Source organism: Eleutherodactylus coqui, chromosome 8 (assembly GCF_035609145.1).
Source record: "Eleutherodactylus coqui strain aEleCoq1 chromosome 8, aEleCoq1.hap1, whole genome shotgun sequence".
NCBI classification, from domain to species: domain Eukaryota; kingdom Metazoa; phylum Chordata; class Amphibia; order Anura; family Eleutherodactylidae; genus Eleutherodactylus; species Eleutherodactylus coqui.
In genome coordinates this window covers 53,800,261-53,815,117 of record NC_089844.1, presented here as the reverse complement: position 1 = coordinate 53,815,117, position 14,857 = coordinate 53,800,261, and the positions used below count along the sequence as shown (strand labels likewise).

General features: G+C 43.7%; 1 protein-coding gene across 1 annotated transcript in view; it reads right to left on the bottom strand.

The window, feature by feature from the left end:
- ERBB4 (erb-b2 receptor tyrosine kinase 4) overlaps nt 1–14,857 on the bottom strand; it is a 1,004,693-nt gene that overhangs the window by 113,993 nt on the left and 875,843 nt on the right. Inside the window, exon 20 of the mRNA XM_066575628.1 lies at nt 3,209–3,394. Coding sequence (XP_066431725.1) covers nt 3,209–3,394 — 186 coding nt within the window. The remainder of the gene's footprint in view (nt 1–3,208; nt 3,395–14,857) is intronic.

Sequence of the window (14,857 nt, the reverse complement as noted above, 5' to 3'; positions counted from 1 at the left end):
GTCGGAGAACATGACGGGTTCCCTTTAAATACATTTTTATATTTTCCTTATAATAACATGTTATAATAGTCATTCTCTTAGATAAGCACTTTGAAACAGAAATTTATTTTCCAAATTTGTTGAGTGTCTTCCTTCTAGTACGTGAATAGTTAACGTGGTTAATTTACCACAAAACAAGAGTCTAAATACTTAGTGTTAAGCACAGCGGAATTAGATTTATTGTGTGTATACTGCAGTTGTTGGATAAGTAGCTTTCGAAAATCAATATTTAATTAGCTCACATACTGTTTTATTACAAGCGCCGCTGAGAATCACAGAGTATTTTCCCTGCTGCCTTCCCAAGACAGAGCTTTGGTTTCTTTGGAAACAGGCTCTAACACACCGGGAATTCACCGTGGGGGCTGGACTCCCCGATGCCAGAGAAGACAGAGATGTCACACTGTTTGCATTTGAGCTGAACTTGTAAACAAGTCCCAACTTGTAAGCTTTATTGTAACGTAATGAGAAAAGGAAACTTTAGACAATTTCCCACCTCAAGGCTCCTTAGCCTGTCTTTCACATACCTAACACTCTCTGTAGAGCTACCACAGCTGTCAAGCTATAAGTGCTGTCTGGCAACAGATGGGTCTTTATTTACCATTTATTACAATGTAATTAAGATAGCAACTATATCATAATCTTCATTTTAATATCAAAAAACAATTGTTCTACTCTCAGAAGGGGACTAATTACTGTACTGCAGTAATGGGGCCATCTTACTCAACCCATTGAGCGTAGGAGCTGAACGCAAATATGGCAATAAACATTTCAATGAGTCTTAAGTGTTCACAGATGCTAAACGGTTTCTGAAGATGTCTTACAAACAATAGAGCATTATTTGTGGATTCTTCTTGGATCTCTTTTATGATGACCTGTACATCAATTCAAATACAATTATATGACCTTCTTAAACATTGTGAAATGATCATCTACATGGATCCATTGTGCATATTTTGAAATATCTGTCAATTGCCCTAAACTATGTCTTCAGTCCTAGCAATGAAGGGTAAACCAAGGAATAGTGTGCCAGGGACTACAGCCTAACCATTGATGGCTTCACGTGTAACTCTATGCTATAAAGTAGCATCCTTAGCAAACAATCTACATTGAATGTCAACCCTTTCACGAATGGTGCTTCCCAGAGGTGTAACTTGAAGCTCCTGGGCCCCAATGCAAAGCCTGGAATGTGGCCCCCAACTATAATGCTTTATTCATAGTACTGGGCTTCCTATATGGAGAAGAGAGGCCTTATGGGCCCCCAAGACTCCTGGGCCCGGGTGCAACCGCATCCCCTGCATCCTCTATAGTTACGCCCTTGGTGCTTCCCTTTATGGAAATTAGACATGTGACCCCAGAGAATAATATCAATTGAACATGTTTTCTGTGGATCATTTTCAGTGTAAATCCATATTACAATGAGGATCCAACAATATGATGAACTTTGAACTAAGCATGGTCATTGGTGCTAGACTAATTAAGTGCAACCTTGTGGGATTCTTATACAACAATATGAAGAGTATACCAGGAATGGTATGATCAATGAAAAGCACCCACCAAAAGGGGATCCCGTGGACGCAAATAGCTCATTAATGCAAGGAATCGTTCAGATTAACAGGCATGCACAATAAAGCAAATTGCAGCTAAGTACAACACTGATGCTCTAACTAATGTTAGTTCGTTGCATCAAACTCTATCTAATTTGCAGAAACCCTAAGGCCTCATGTCCACGGTAAAAAGATTATTTAGTATCCGCAGCTTTTTTCCCGCACTCGGATCTGCGCCCCCGAAGGGATGCATTGGACACCTGCAGGTAGTTAAATACTGCGGATGTTATTTTACCCTTCAGGCGCGGATTGCGTGTGCAGGAAAAAAACCGCGGCATGCTCCATTTTAGTGCGGGTCTCCCGCGGGGACGGCTCCCGCAGGCTTCTGTTGAAGCCTATGGATGCCGTCCGGATCCGCGAAACACCCGTACCTGAATTAAAACTTACCTGTCCGGACGCTGCAGATCTTCCCTCCGTTGCGGCCGGATCTTCTTTCTTCGGCCCGGCAGATGTGCCCGGCGCATGCGCGCGGCACTCTGCCGGCGTGCTGAGCACATCCGCCGGGCCGAAGAAAGAAGATCTGGCTGCGAAGAAGAGAAGAACCGCATCGTCCGGAGCAGGTGAGTTTATTCTTATTTTTAGGCCTCAAGGCCTATGAAGCTCTCCTGTCCGCAGGGGCCAATATTCCTGCAGAATGATTTCAACACCTAGTGGAATCTATGCCATGAGGAATTGCTACATTTCTGAAGACCAAAGGAGGTCCAACGTGCTACTAGATGAGTGTCTGTAATAAAGTGGCCAGTGTATATACCCTATTTGACTAAGTAGTGAAATTGAATGGAGCGAAGGCTATGCATGCTCAGTGCCACTCCATTCATTTTCAATGGCATTGTCAGCGGCCGCTGACAATGAATAGTACAGCGGCCGCACATGCAAGACCGCAGCTCTGTTCATTGTGATATCACTGCAGTTAGGAGACAAATCACCCCAGTGATGAGAAAAGGGGGACATGGGACTCATGTTCTCGGGATCGGTGGGGGTTTCAGTGGTGAGACACCCACAATCAGACTTTTACCAATCTTATAGATACATGATAAGTGTATCTTGGGATAACCCCTTTAAGATAGTTTTCTGTGCCACAATGTAATTCTTCCTTTCAATAGCTTTACAATGGCTTTAGTTTTGTTAAGATAACAATTGTTCTTCAATGGTTTAAGAGAAAGCAGATTTTTCACAGTCAAGTTAAACTTCACCACATCTGTAGGTTTACATAAAGTATAATGCCCTTGGCAACCAAAGTCTTCAAAATAAAAGATATTTAATAGAAATCAGGTCTCACTGGTTCATAAGAGCTAACAAGAGGTGCACGAGTGTAGTGGATTGCTACTGTATAGGGTGATTAAAACGTAATCAATACTTTTTCTACCAGGGAAGAAGTCTGATATACTTCATCTTCAGTAATGTATGCAAAGGACAGATGTTAGCTACAAAAGTTGAATCGGGTTTCTATCCTGGTGTCTTCTTCCCCTTTCTTAGCTCTACTGTCTTTACAATATATTTATTCTTGTATTCTTCTTCCTTTGCTATGTTTTCTACTTGGTATATATGAATTCGTTTTTCCTTACCTTTGCTATCTGTACACACCAGTTAAGAAGGAGCTGAGAACCAATGTTATCCTTGTGTTCGTGTACGTAATCCAGAAGGCATCCGTGAGGCATCAGTTGGGTGACCAGTTGTATCGTAGGACTGAGGCAAACTCCAAGCAAGCGGACTAAGTGAGGATGATCCATGCTAGCCATTATCAGCGCTTCCTAAAATAAAATCATATAATAATTAATCCTGATAACTAACAAGTGTCATTACTAGAATTGAGCGAACATACTCTGCTGAGCTCGATGCTCGTTCGAGTATTAGCATACTTGATGGTGCTCGCTACTCGAATGAGCATCAAGCCGTGTTCGACCCCACCCCAGTTTTTTGCCCCTCCCTGTTGTGACGTGTCAGTTTTGGCACGTCAACAGCAAATTTTTTGGCTGGCTGGGCGGAGGAGAGAGAGAGAGAGAGAGAGAGAGAGAGAGATAAACATATGATCCAAAAAAAAGCTCGGCACCCAGCGGCCCCCATACAAAAATCCTCGAGTCTCTCATTGTAGCCAATGTGGTTCGTTACTCTCGAATTTCACGAAAAGCTCGACTCGAATGATGAGGACCCAAGCATTTGGGTGCTCGCTCATCTCTAGTCATTACTATACATATTAAAGGTTCTTGAAAAAGAACCTTTCCACAAACTATACAGCATATTTTTACACATTACAGGAGAAAAACATAGTTGGATTTACTAAAGACTAGAGATGAGCGAGCGTACTCGGAAAAGCACTACTCGCTCGAGTAATTTGCTTTATCCGAGTATCGCTGTGCTCGGGTCTGAAGATTCGGGTGCCGGCACGGAGCGGGGAGCTGCGGGGGAGAGCGGGGAGGAACGGAGGTAAGATCTTTCTCTCCCTCTCTCCCGCCCGCTCTCCCCTGCTCCCCGCTGCGACTCACCTGTCAGCCGCAGCGGCACCTGAATCTTCAGACCCGAGCACAGCGATACTCGGATAAAGCACATTACTCGAGCGAGTAGTGCTTTTCCGAGTACGCTTGCTCATCTCTACTAAAGACGGATTAGGACTGAAATTCATTACTTCATATTTCTATTGAGATATATTTCCATTAGTTAGTGCTGCCCTATTTTATTCTTTTTGGTACAAGTATTGTAAAGTTTTGCTGCTTTCACTTGGTCGTGCACACCTGCCGCCCATTTACCTTCTGTCCCTCCTACTGGACCATATACATGGTATCTTACCTTCCCTGGTTTTATTTGTAGGCTTGGTCCCGGAAGAGGAGCATTCTGAGAGCTAGGTAGGACTGAATCTAGAACTGAAATTCAGTCCTGGCATTTGAAAGCACACAGACCCATTTGCTGTGTAGTTAACATGAAATATCTTTGTGCAGTTGCAGGTTACGAGAACATGTGCTAAGTGCAGCATACAAATGTAGCAATGCCATCCTTGAAGGGTGGTGCCACTGGCGTAACTATAGGGAATGTAGGGAATGCTGTTGCACCAGGGCCCAGAAGCCTTAGGGGGGCCATAAGGTCTCTCCTCTCCATATAGGAAGCCCAGTACTATGAATATAGCATTACAGTTGGGAGCCCTGTTATAGGTTTTGCATTGGGGCCCGGAAGCTTCTGCGTTAAGGGGTTAAGAGAAGTTGGGGTGCCCCAAGATAAACTTTTGCACCTGGGCCCATGAGCCTTTAGCTACATCCCTGGGTGGTGCGTTACATCTGCAGCGCAGACTGCCCTGCGCCCTACACTAATTGAATAGAGCAACCACTGCCATGCACTTTGAAATAGTGAAATAGCATAGCTGAGCCGAGCTGAGCTGCAACTCATTATTGCAGTAACACACAATGATGCATTAATAGTGTTATATATGTAACTATACTGTATACTATATATATATATATAGCATATGATATAGCATATATGTATAATACAACTGTGCCTTATATTACAGCTCTGCCCAGTCATTTGAATGAGACTGAGCTGCTCTGAGATGTAATACCAGGTGCAGCCACTATTAAAAGTAAGGAGCAATGTCTGAAAAACTCTGGAGATGATGTGGCACTCATTGAAGCACTGCAGCCATTCCAATTGCTGATTTTCTAAGGATAAGCCATCAATTTCAAAGTTCTGGACAATCTCCTTACACATATGTCTGATAATCCGGAGCCTGGATTGGAAAGCTGAACACCAGAAGATGAATGTGCTGCACCCAGCATCTACTCCAGTACTCTATAGGTTCAAATGGGGCATGACTGTTACCTTTCGGAGTCAGTGTGTAGAAGATACCTTAAACCGCTCAAGCTGTTGGTCATTATAGGGTTACCTCCTTCCTGCTGCAGCCTTTTTGTTTTTTCTTTGTCTTAATTTTTGTACCCCCATGGCCAGGAAATCATAACTTTGTTATTTTCCAGGTGACCTATCTAAATGAGGGCTTGTTTTTTGAAAATAAAAGTTGCTTTTTATGGTGCACTACTTAAAAAAGAACTCCATTTTTGTCAGTGGCGGTATGTCAGGGCTCGTTTGTTTGTAGTGCGGCTTGTAGTTTATATTGATACCATGTTGGGATACATAATTTTTGATCACCTTTTGTTCAGTTTTTTTCTTGAATATGTGGTGTGACCAAAAACAGCAATTCTGGCTCTGACATTTTTTGGATTGTGTTCTGGTTAGCTAATGTGATATTTTAATAAATTGGACTTTTATGGATGCAGTGTTCCTTTTTTTTCTTTTACTTCTTGTGATGAGACTTGGAACAGGGGCGGGTAAACGTTTAATATTTTTTAAATTTGCAACTAAATTAAAAAAGTTTATTAATCCTATTTTTAGTTTTTTTTTGTCCAAATAGGGGACTAGTGATTGTCTGATTGCTTATACAATGTACTATAGTCAGTCAGACATTCTATTAATCCCTGCTGTAGGCACGGCTTAATGGGTAAAATTCCAAAGTTCACAAGTCTAATATAATGAACGAACTACTGTCTAAAATTTTGCCAAAATATCATACAATATGATAATTTTAATGACAAGTGCATGTTTAACAATAGTCTTTTTTTTAAACAGACACCATATGACTGTTGCAGCCAATCAGAGGCTGCAGCACCCAAAGGCCATTCTCCTGGCATATCCAATCCCAGCATCCAAAAATGTGGGCGGGCAGTAATGTGATGCCCTGCTCCACAATGCTGAAGCGTGAAGTAGCCTGCTGATTCATGCAGTTCTTTTACATATGAGCACAGAACTGTGCAAACAGTGAGCTGACTGCTATAGTGCATGCGCTAGGAAATTCTAGTGCCGAAACGGGGATGTATCCCCGGCAAAAAGCTGTGCAAGGATCAAGCCAAGAGAGTCACATCTGTGCACGTGTGACCACCTAATCAGAGACCTACTGGTGGACATTACCCCTGGCAATGACATCCATAAACAAAATTCTGACCTCGGAATCGGTAAGCAAATATTTCTACAAAGGCGTTTCCCAAAATATAAATATAAAAAAAATGTTTAAGAGCTAATGAATTATACGGAAACCCCTTTTTAGAGGAGAAGGAACAACCCTTTAATGATAAATTTGTACACAGTAGGTTCCTAAGCTCCCCCTAGTGGAGACTGTAAGCAGAACAAATTTTTGCATTTAGCTGTATGACTGTAAAAAAAGAAAACTGTCTATTTGAAGTTCTGCATCAGAATAATGGAGCTTCATAGGATATTATAAAGTTAGCAGAGAACTAACCTAACTGAAAATGATGTACAAAGTTAAAGGTGCATTTTAGTATTGCAGGAAAAAAGGATAAAACTCCACTCTTCTAATTGCTACTCATATCTTCCAGTGCTTCCTCTATAAAGACAAAGCAGATGTCTTTTGATTCTGCATTTGCCTGTCATAATAGAAAGAAAAAAACATATTTTAGTAAAACTGATTTTGCTGAGTTGGTAGAAAGAAATCCAAATTCTTGAACAGTTGTTGGGGGATGTACTGAGCTTTAAGACGTGTACAGCATTACAAGAATGCCTTCTACAACCAGGAATTGAGAATGATGCTGAACAAAAGCTTATTAGTGAAGTAGGATGGCTGTAATGTCTATAGCGTTAACCCTTTATCCCAGTATAGGGCTGTCCTGCAGAAGCTGATTGCTGGGGTATGTTCACTGGGGTCCGACTGTAGTGACTGCCACTAAATATGAGGACAAGCTGAGGGGCGGGCTGGACCAGGGGAAGGGAAGCATAAAACCCACAGGCCGGGCAGGGCCCCAGCACATGTTTAGGGCCACCTAGCTCCTGCTCTTAAATGTATAGCGACTCCTACCGCTGGCAGAACATATCTTCTTTAGACATAAATGGATCAAAGTGGAAGAGGCTTAAGGAATAGAGCTGCCAGGAAAGTTAACTTTGCGAACAAACTTTTCTCTGATTGGGGATTCAGAGTGATCAGCAGCCTGTGATCTGCCCTGAAACCGAGCTGTTTGGTCCAGTTATTGTGATGTAGAAAGAGGAGAAGCAGAGATCAGTGGCGGGACAGTGAGAGGAGAGCAGCGGGGAACAGCTGAAGGCCATAGAGAACACAGCTGGTGGCCATTGAATGATAAATAGCTGCAGCCAATGTCTATATACGTGCTAACTGTACAGGGCACCTGCAGTTAGGATGTTTATACCTGCATGGCTGCTGGGAAGGAGTTAATTTTATATATATGTATATATATACTGCTGAGGTAAAATAAAAGCTGCACTGTGATTGGTTGCTATTTCTTATACTGCTGAGGTAAAATAAAAGCCGCCCTGCAATTGGTTGCTATTTCTTATGCCGCTGAGGTAACATGAAAGCTGCACTGTGATTGGTTGCTATTTCTTATACTGCTGAGGTAAAATAAAAGCCGCCCTGCAATTGGTTTCTATTTCTTATACTGCTGAGGTAAAATTAAAGCTGCGCTGTGATTGGCTGCTATTTCTTATGCTGCTGAGGTAAAATTAAAGCTGCGCTTTGATTGGTTGCTATGGGCAACACAGATTTTCTTCAAAATCTCAATCAATGTTAAAGGGGTTGTCCCGCGCCGAAACGGGTTGTTTTTTTTTTCAACCCCCCCCCCCCCCCCCCCCCTCCGTTCGGCGCGAGACAACCCCCGATGCAGGGGTTAAAAAAGAACACCGGACAGCGCTTACCTGAATCCCCGCGCTCCGGTGACTTCTTACTTACCTGCTGAAGATGGCCGCCAGGATCTTCTCCCTCGGTGGACCGCAGGGCTTCTGTGCGGTCCATTGCCGATTCCAGCCTCCTGATTGGCTGGAATCGGCACGTGACGGGGCGGAGCTACACGGAGCCCCATTGAGAAAAGGAGAAGACCCGGACTGCGCAAGCGCGTCTAATTTGGCCATTAGACGGCGAAAATTAGACGGCAACCATGGAGACGAGGACGCCAGCAACGGAACAGGTAAGTGAATAACTTTTGATAACTTCTGTATGGCTCATAATTAATGCACAATGTACATTACAAAGTGCATTAATATGGCCATACAGAAGTGTATAGACCCACTTGCTTTCGCGGGACAACCCCTTTAATGTGTCTTCCGTTCATGTTTTAATCCCGGGCAACACTGGGCATCCCTGCTAGCTTAATAATCGCATACGTGCAGCAACGACGTCCGCCCTCACGTGTCTGCCCATTTGGAAAGGCCTAACTTATGATGTGCACCCCCTTACCCTCCGCCTTGCCGCACTTAATAATCGCATATGTACAGCAATGACTCCTGACCTCACATGTCTGCCCATTTGTGTAGGCCTAGCTTATGATGTGCACCCCCTTCTCCTCCACCTTGCCGCTGGCAGCGGAGTGGAGGTGCGCCTTCGCATCATCAAATAAATTGTCACGCACCCTAGAGAACTCTATACATTTCTGGGATAAAACATGGCCCATGTCCTTCCTCAAGATACAAGCAATCTCCCTGCCAAATCTCATCAAAATTGCTTCAGCAGTTTATTAGCTTTTCACAGCTAGACAGACAGACAAACAGACAAACAGACAGACAGACAGACAAACAGACAGACAGAGTGACTTTCTCATTTGTAATATTAGTTCTTTACACCCCTGTTTCCCTTGCAGTACTTACAATGGTAGCTGACATGTTGAGTTCATCCTCGCAACAGTACGAAACTATTTGTAGATGAGGCATAAAACTAATAGTATTACCGTTTAGCACGAGGCATTAAATCCTGGCCTTTTAACGCGCCATGTTCTTTTTTGTCTAAAGATATGATATGTTATTTATGTATTTCTTTACTTTAACCGGAGATGCCTAGGCTTTGTTGTTGAGTATCAGGGGGTAGAAATGATTGCTATCAGAGTTGGTCTTCCAGCAGCTCCTTGAAGAGTGAGAAGACAGAATCACAATGACCGAACACAGAGAAGCGATTAAGCGGACACCCCATGTGGGATCTCTCTATACACGATGCTTTGTGGACACACAATACAGAATCATTAGCCAAAACCTAGGGGACTTTTTACAGCTTCAAGTTTATGTTATTTTCCAAGATTTCCATTACCACCTTTTCCTAGCAGATAGTCACACCTTAACTTACTGAACAGCTGGATCTTCTGGGCTACGTTAAATCGAGAGGTGCTTGATACACGATCCAATTTGCAGAGTACAGAGCTCGCTCCGCTTATTAATGGAGCAAACAACATAAAATTACATTTCTTTGGAAAGACTCAGTTGTCGCTGTCTGATTCATCGCATCCAATAACGCATTTGTTACAGTTTGAGTATAAGAGTATATAAGACCTTATGATTGTCAATGCTGGTAGTGTTGGACAGACAACTGATCCCCCCCTCCTCCTACCCCCACCCCCAATAAAGGAAGAAGTATCCTCCCCACCCTTTTTTTACCTGTATCCCTTTCCCTATACCTCCATAATAAAATCTATGTGGTAAGATGTTTTGAATGATCGCATCAAATCCGGATTTGATTTACCCTTTCCAATCCACTGTCTGACGTCTGAAGACATTCTGATTGAAGCCTGTACTGCTCTGATTTCAGAAGACGTCTGGCAGGGTATTCTTACTGTATATTACTGGCCGCTCTGTTGTCGGGGGCCTCTCCAGCATGTCTCATACCGCAGTACTGGCTCTATCCAGCAGATGGCGCCATTGTATAATGGCAGAAAGAGGAAGCCCCCTAGAAAACCCTGAATCCAAAATTGGATTGCAAAGGGTTAAGCTGAGCAATACTCAGAAATATCTGATATAATCTTTTACTCATTTATCCTATTCAGAATGTCTCTGTAAAACAACAAATATGTTACCAGTTTACCCTTTGTAAAGTGGCAAAGAATTTAATAAAAACATTTAACCCTTTCTAATCCACTGTCTGACGTCTAAAGAAATTATGATTTAAGGCTGTACAGCTCTGATGTTGGAAGACGTCCGTCGGGGTTCTTTTACTGTATATTGCAAGCCTATCTGCTGTCGGAGCCTATCCAACGTGTCACCTCATGCAGTACTGGCTTTAGCCAGCAGATAGCGCCGTTGTATAATGGCAGAAAAAGAGTAAGCCCCCTAGGAAAACCAGGATACAAATTGGATTGGAAAGGATTAAAATGAAAAAAAAAAGTTGCCAGTTTTGATGTATGTCATATCTGCATTAAAAGTTTTCTCTCTTTCATTTTTGGAAAAAGTGGCAAGAAGAGGGGGTGGGGTTAACTAGAGGTGAGAGTGCAGAGCCTGTAAGTTTCTGGCATTATTAAAGGCATAACATGATGCAAATTATTATGTAAATCTTTATGTGCTCCCAGTAAACATGGATTTCACTTTCTGTTTCGAGATCCATCCAAAATGTGCCATAGAGGTATGTAGCCTTTTAATACATTAGGCGCATTTCACTTCAACAATCGTCAGTTTAAGACTGGCGTATGAAACGCCAGACATGATAAATCTCTCCTACAGTCTCAGCATGCTGAAAGCTTTATAGGAAAAAAGGATGAAAGCAGTCCAGATTTTAGAATCACTACGGCATTTTTCATCAAATCACGCCCATAGGTCAAATGAAGTAATATGACATTGTGTATATAATTACTACAGAATTACATAAGAATATAACCTTAACCCTTTCTATAAATGCTGCCCTCTTACTTCCAGTGGATACAGTATGGATACAGGAAAGTTGATGCATGCAACTTATGGAAACACTTTGGACATTATGTAATGCCTAATGCTGAGTCTGGGAGGCAATGCAGTACACACCGGTTCAAAGAACACCAAAGAGAGAAACGTGCATCAAATACCCCCTAAGGCCCTGCACTAGGGAGGATTTTGCAAATTTTTGCAACTTTTCTGTCTTTTATGCTGCCTGCTCCACTATTATAAAAAGTGGGAAAGGCTTAGCAAAGGGGTACAGGGACAGCCATGGCCAATTGAATTCAGTATAATTTACACCAGAAACAGGCATAAATTGGGGGTCAGTCAGGTTAGCGTGTTTTTTTCACGCATGTATAGGCACAATTTTAAATCGGATCTACATAGAACCAATGCTTTCCAATGGAAGCGGTCACATGCGCGATTTTTACATGTGATTAAAATTCGCACCTGCAAAAGATAGAGCATATGGGTGTCAATGGACCGGGTCACGCAATTTTTCTACATGCAATGTGAAATTTTTTTAATCGCAGCTATACATGCGGAAAAAAATCGCTTGTGTGACTGAGCCCTTATACTGTAAATCTATGACAGATTTTATATGTCATAGATTACAGAAAGTGGCACAAAGTTGGCCCAAAATGTGCCAAATATAATAAAAATTTTACATTTCTTTTTAAATTTGACATATCTTATGCAGTCATAACTTATCTAAGACTAACAGGTAAAACGCTGATCATTGATAAATGTGCACCATTGTGTGCAGTATCAGATTTACCCCGAGTGTTTCTTTAAGTTTAAACTCATTCACGTACACCACAATTTTGTGTATGTAGTAAAAATGTTTTTGCTTACCTAGCATGCTATTAGAATTAATCTTATAAAGTTTTAGTACAGTGATCAAGAAGATCTTAGTTGTCTCCAGCAATTTTGGACCGGTTATGGGACCTGTTTGTCTTTGAGTCTACGTCATCGGCAGATGATCGGGAATGAATGTTCATTCCAAACGTTTGTTCACTTGACCATCCGTTCATGTGAAGATAGTACTGATCACCCAACAAAGAAGAAAATGCTTGTTTGTTGAGGGATCACAACTGTAATCTGATATCAAAAATCATCTGTTGTGGGGCGGAGCCTGCCGCGGAGCAAGATGGCCGCTTAAGTCCGGAGCTCCCTCTGAACGGCGCCCACGGAGGTCCCGCTGCACCGACCACGACCCCCAAAATGAAGAAAGCTGCAAAGGAAAAGGTTGGAGAACCCCCCTGCACTCCCAAACCGGCGAAAAGTCAAGCGGGTATGCAGCGCTACCTGAAGGAGCGCAGCTCCCGCTCCCCGCACCCCGCTTCCAAAATGGCGCCGGTGCACGAGGCAGCAGCTTCACACAGCAAAGCTGGGGAGGGAGAGTCCTCTTCAGATGAGGAGGACTCTGGAGGAGTCTCTCGAGGATTCATGAGAGAACTCATAAGAAATGCGCTGTCCCCTATTGTCGCTGACCTCACCGAGATAAAGGAGGACATAAAACAGCTAGGACGCAGGGTGGAGGACCTAGAGGCCGCCTCAGCCTCGGTTTCTACTCATGCAAGTGCTATGGAGAAAATCTTAAGGGACCAGCACGAAAATCTCAATCGATCCCTCCTCCTGCAAGAGGATCTAGAAAACCGCAGCAGGAGGAATAACTTAAGGCTTAAAGGTATTCCGGAGTCCTGGGCTGCGGAGTCCCTCCACAAGGTAACAATGGAAATTTTTCAACAGCTAGTGGGTGCGGAGAGGGCTTCCCTGATCGTCATAGAGCGCATCCATAGAGCTCTCAGACCCCCTCCTGGACCTGCTGAGCCACCTAGGGACACTATCTGTAGGCTGCTATCCTTCCAGGACACTGCGATCATTTTAAAAACAGCAAGATCCCGCAAAGAAGTTAAATACGGGGATGCTCTGATTCAGATTTACCAGGACCTCTCCCCGGTAACCCTAGCTAAGCGTCGCCTACTTCGCCCTTTGTTGGAGGCGCTCAGAGAAAGGGAAATCCGATATACCTGGCTATTCCCTTTTGGAATTAGCATATTCTACAAGAGCCGAAGAATGATTATCCGCTCACCAGACGATCTCCATGCTTGCTGGGAACACCTTGGGATGGATCCCATTGAATTGCCCTGCTGGATGCCACTTCCAGAGTTCCCTAAACTTCCCAGGCTTACGCTACCTGAGCCGTGGCAACCGGCTGGCAACCTCAAGTCTCCAAAATCCAAAAAGAAAAAAACAAGGGAATTGGTGGACAACTCAGACACTTGACGGACTCTCTAGAAGTTGCTGTGGTTCACATTTTGCCTGCTGACGGATCCCCAGAGAGCCCTCCGCTGAAGTTTGGGAGGACATTTCTTAAGGTTGCTTCCTCCTCACACGGGCAAATGTTCTCTCTGTGCCCTCTTTGAGTCGTTGACTCATACGGAGATCCCCTCCGCCCCCTACAGTTGGGGTCTTGGAGATATTTGAGGCGGTGTTATGATCTCTGGGACGTTGCTCATATGTTTATGCGAAGTTATTCTCGTACTATAGGGAATAATTGTTTAACCCTTTCCTTCCGCAGGTTGTGGTCGGTGTAATTTTGTAATTTGTATGCATTAATATCTATTTCAGTGACCCGGGGGCGCCTGGATGAACAGGTTGAATCCCGTTGTCTGCCCCTCACTGTTGGAGGAGTAGATAACTCGCCCCCACCCCCCTCCCCCTCTAGTCCCGGACCCGGTGGGCTCTTAGGAGTGTGCCGACCTCGGGGGCACGAGGGTTGTATTCGCAACACATTTATAGTGTGTTCTTTGTTGGCACTTTTCTGTGCATCCTACTGTCTATCTTTTTTCTCACCCTCTGTATTCTTATCCTACCACTTCTCCCTTAACCCTTCCACCCCTCCCCCCCCCCACCTACCCCGGGGCCCTTATAGTCCCGGCTGTCCTTTGTATCTGTCGGGTAAGAGAGTAAAGTTTATCGCGCGGGACTGACGATTTTCTCTTCCATCCTATTTGCCTGTTATGGTATAGAAGGAAAGTCCAGTACAAATCTACTACTGTTACAACATGGAGGAGCAGATCCGAGTCACTACGCTGAACGTAAACGGTCTGAATTCCCCAGCTAAGAGGCATCACATCGCAGTACTACTGAAGAGGTATGGTTCAAGAATTGTTTTTCTGCAGGAGACCCATTACAGGGGAGGTCGGTGTCTATCCCTACCGGGAAGGCAGTTCCCTCTCGCGTTTCACAACACACACCCCACGTCGGCCGCTAAGGGGGTATCTGTCCTTTTACATAAATCCCTTGCCTTTTCATGTGAAGGACAGTACTCAGATGAGGAAGGTAGGGCCTTATTTGTTAAGGGGATCCTCAACGACAACAAAGTCACTCTGGCGAACCTATATGCCCCCAACACCAACCAAATACCCTGGCTGATTAAACAACTTGAGGCCTTAAAACACTTTGCCACCGGCCAGGTAATATTAGGAGGTGATTTGAACCTTACAATCTGTCCACTCCTAGACTCTTCTGTAGGAAAATCT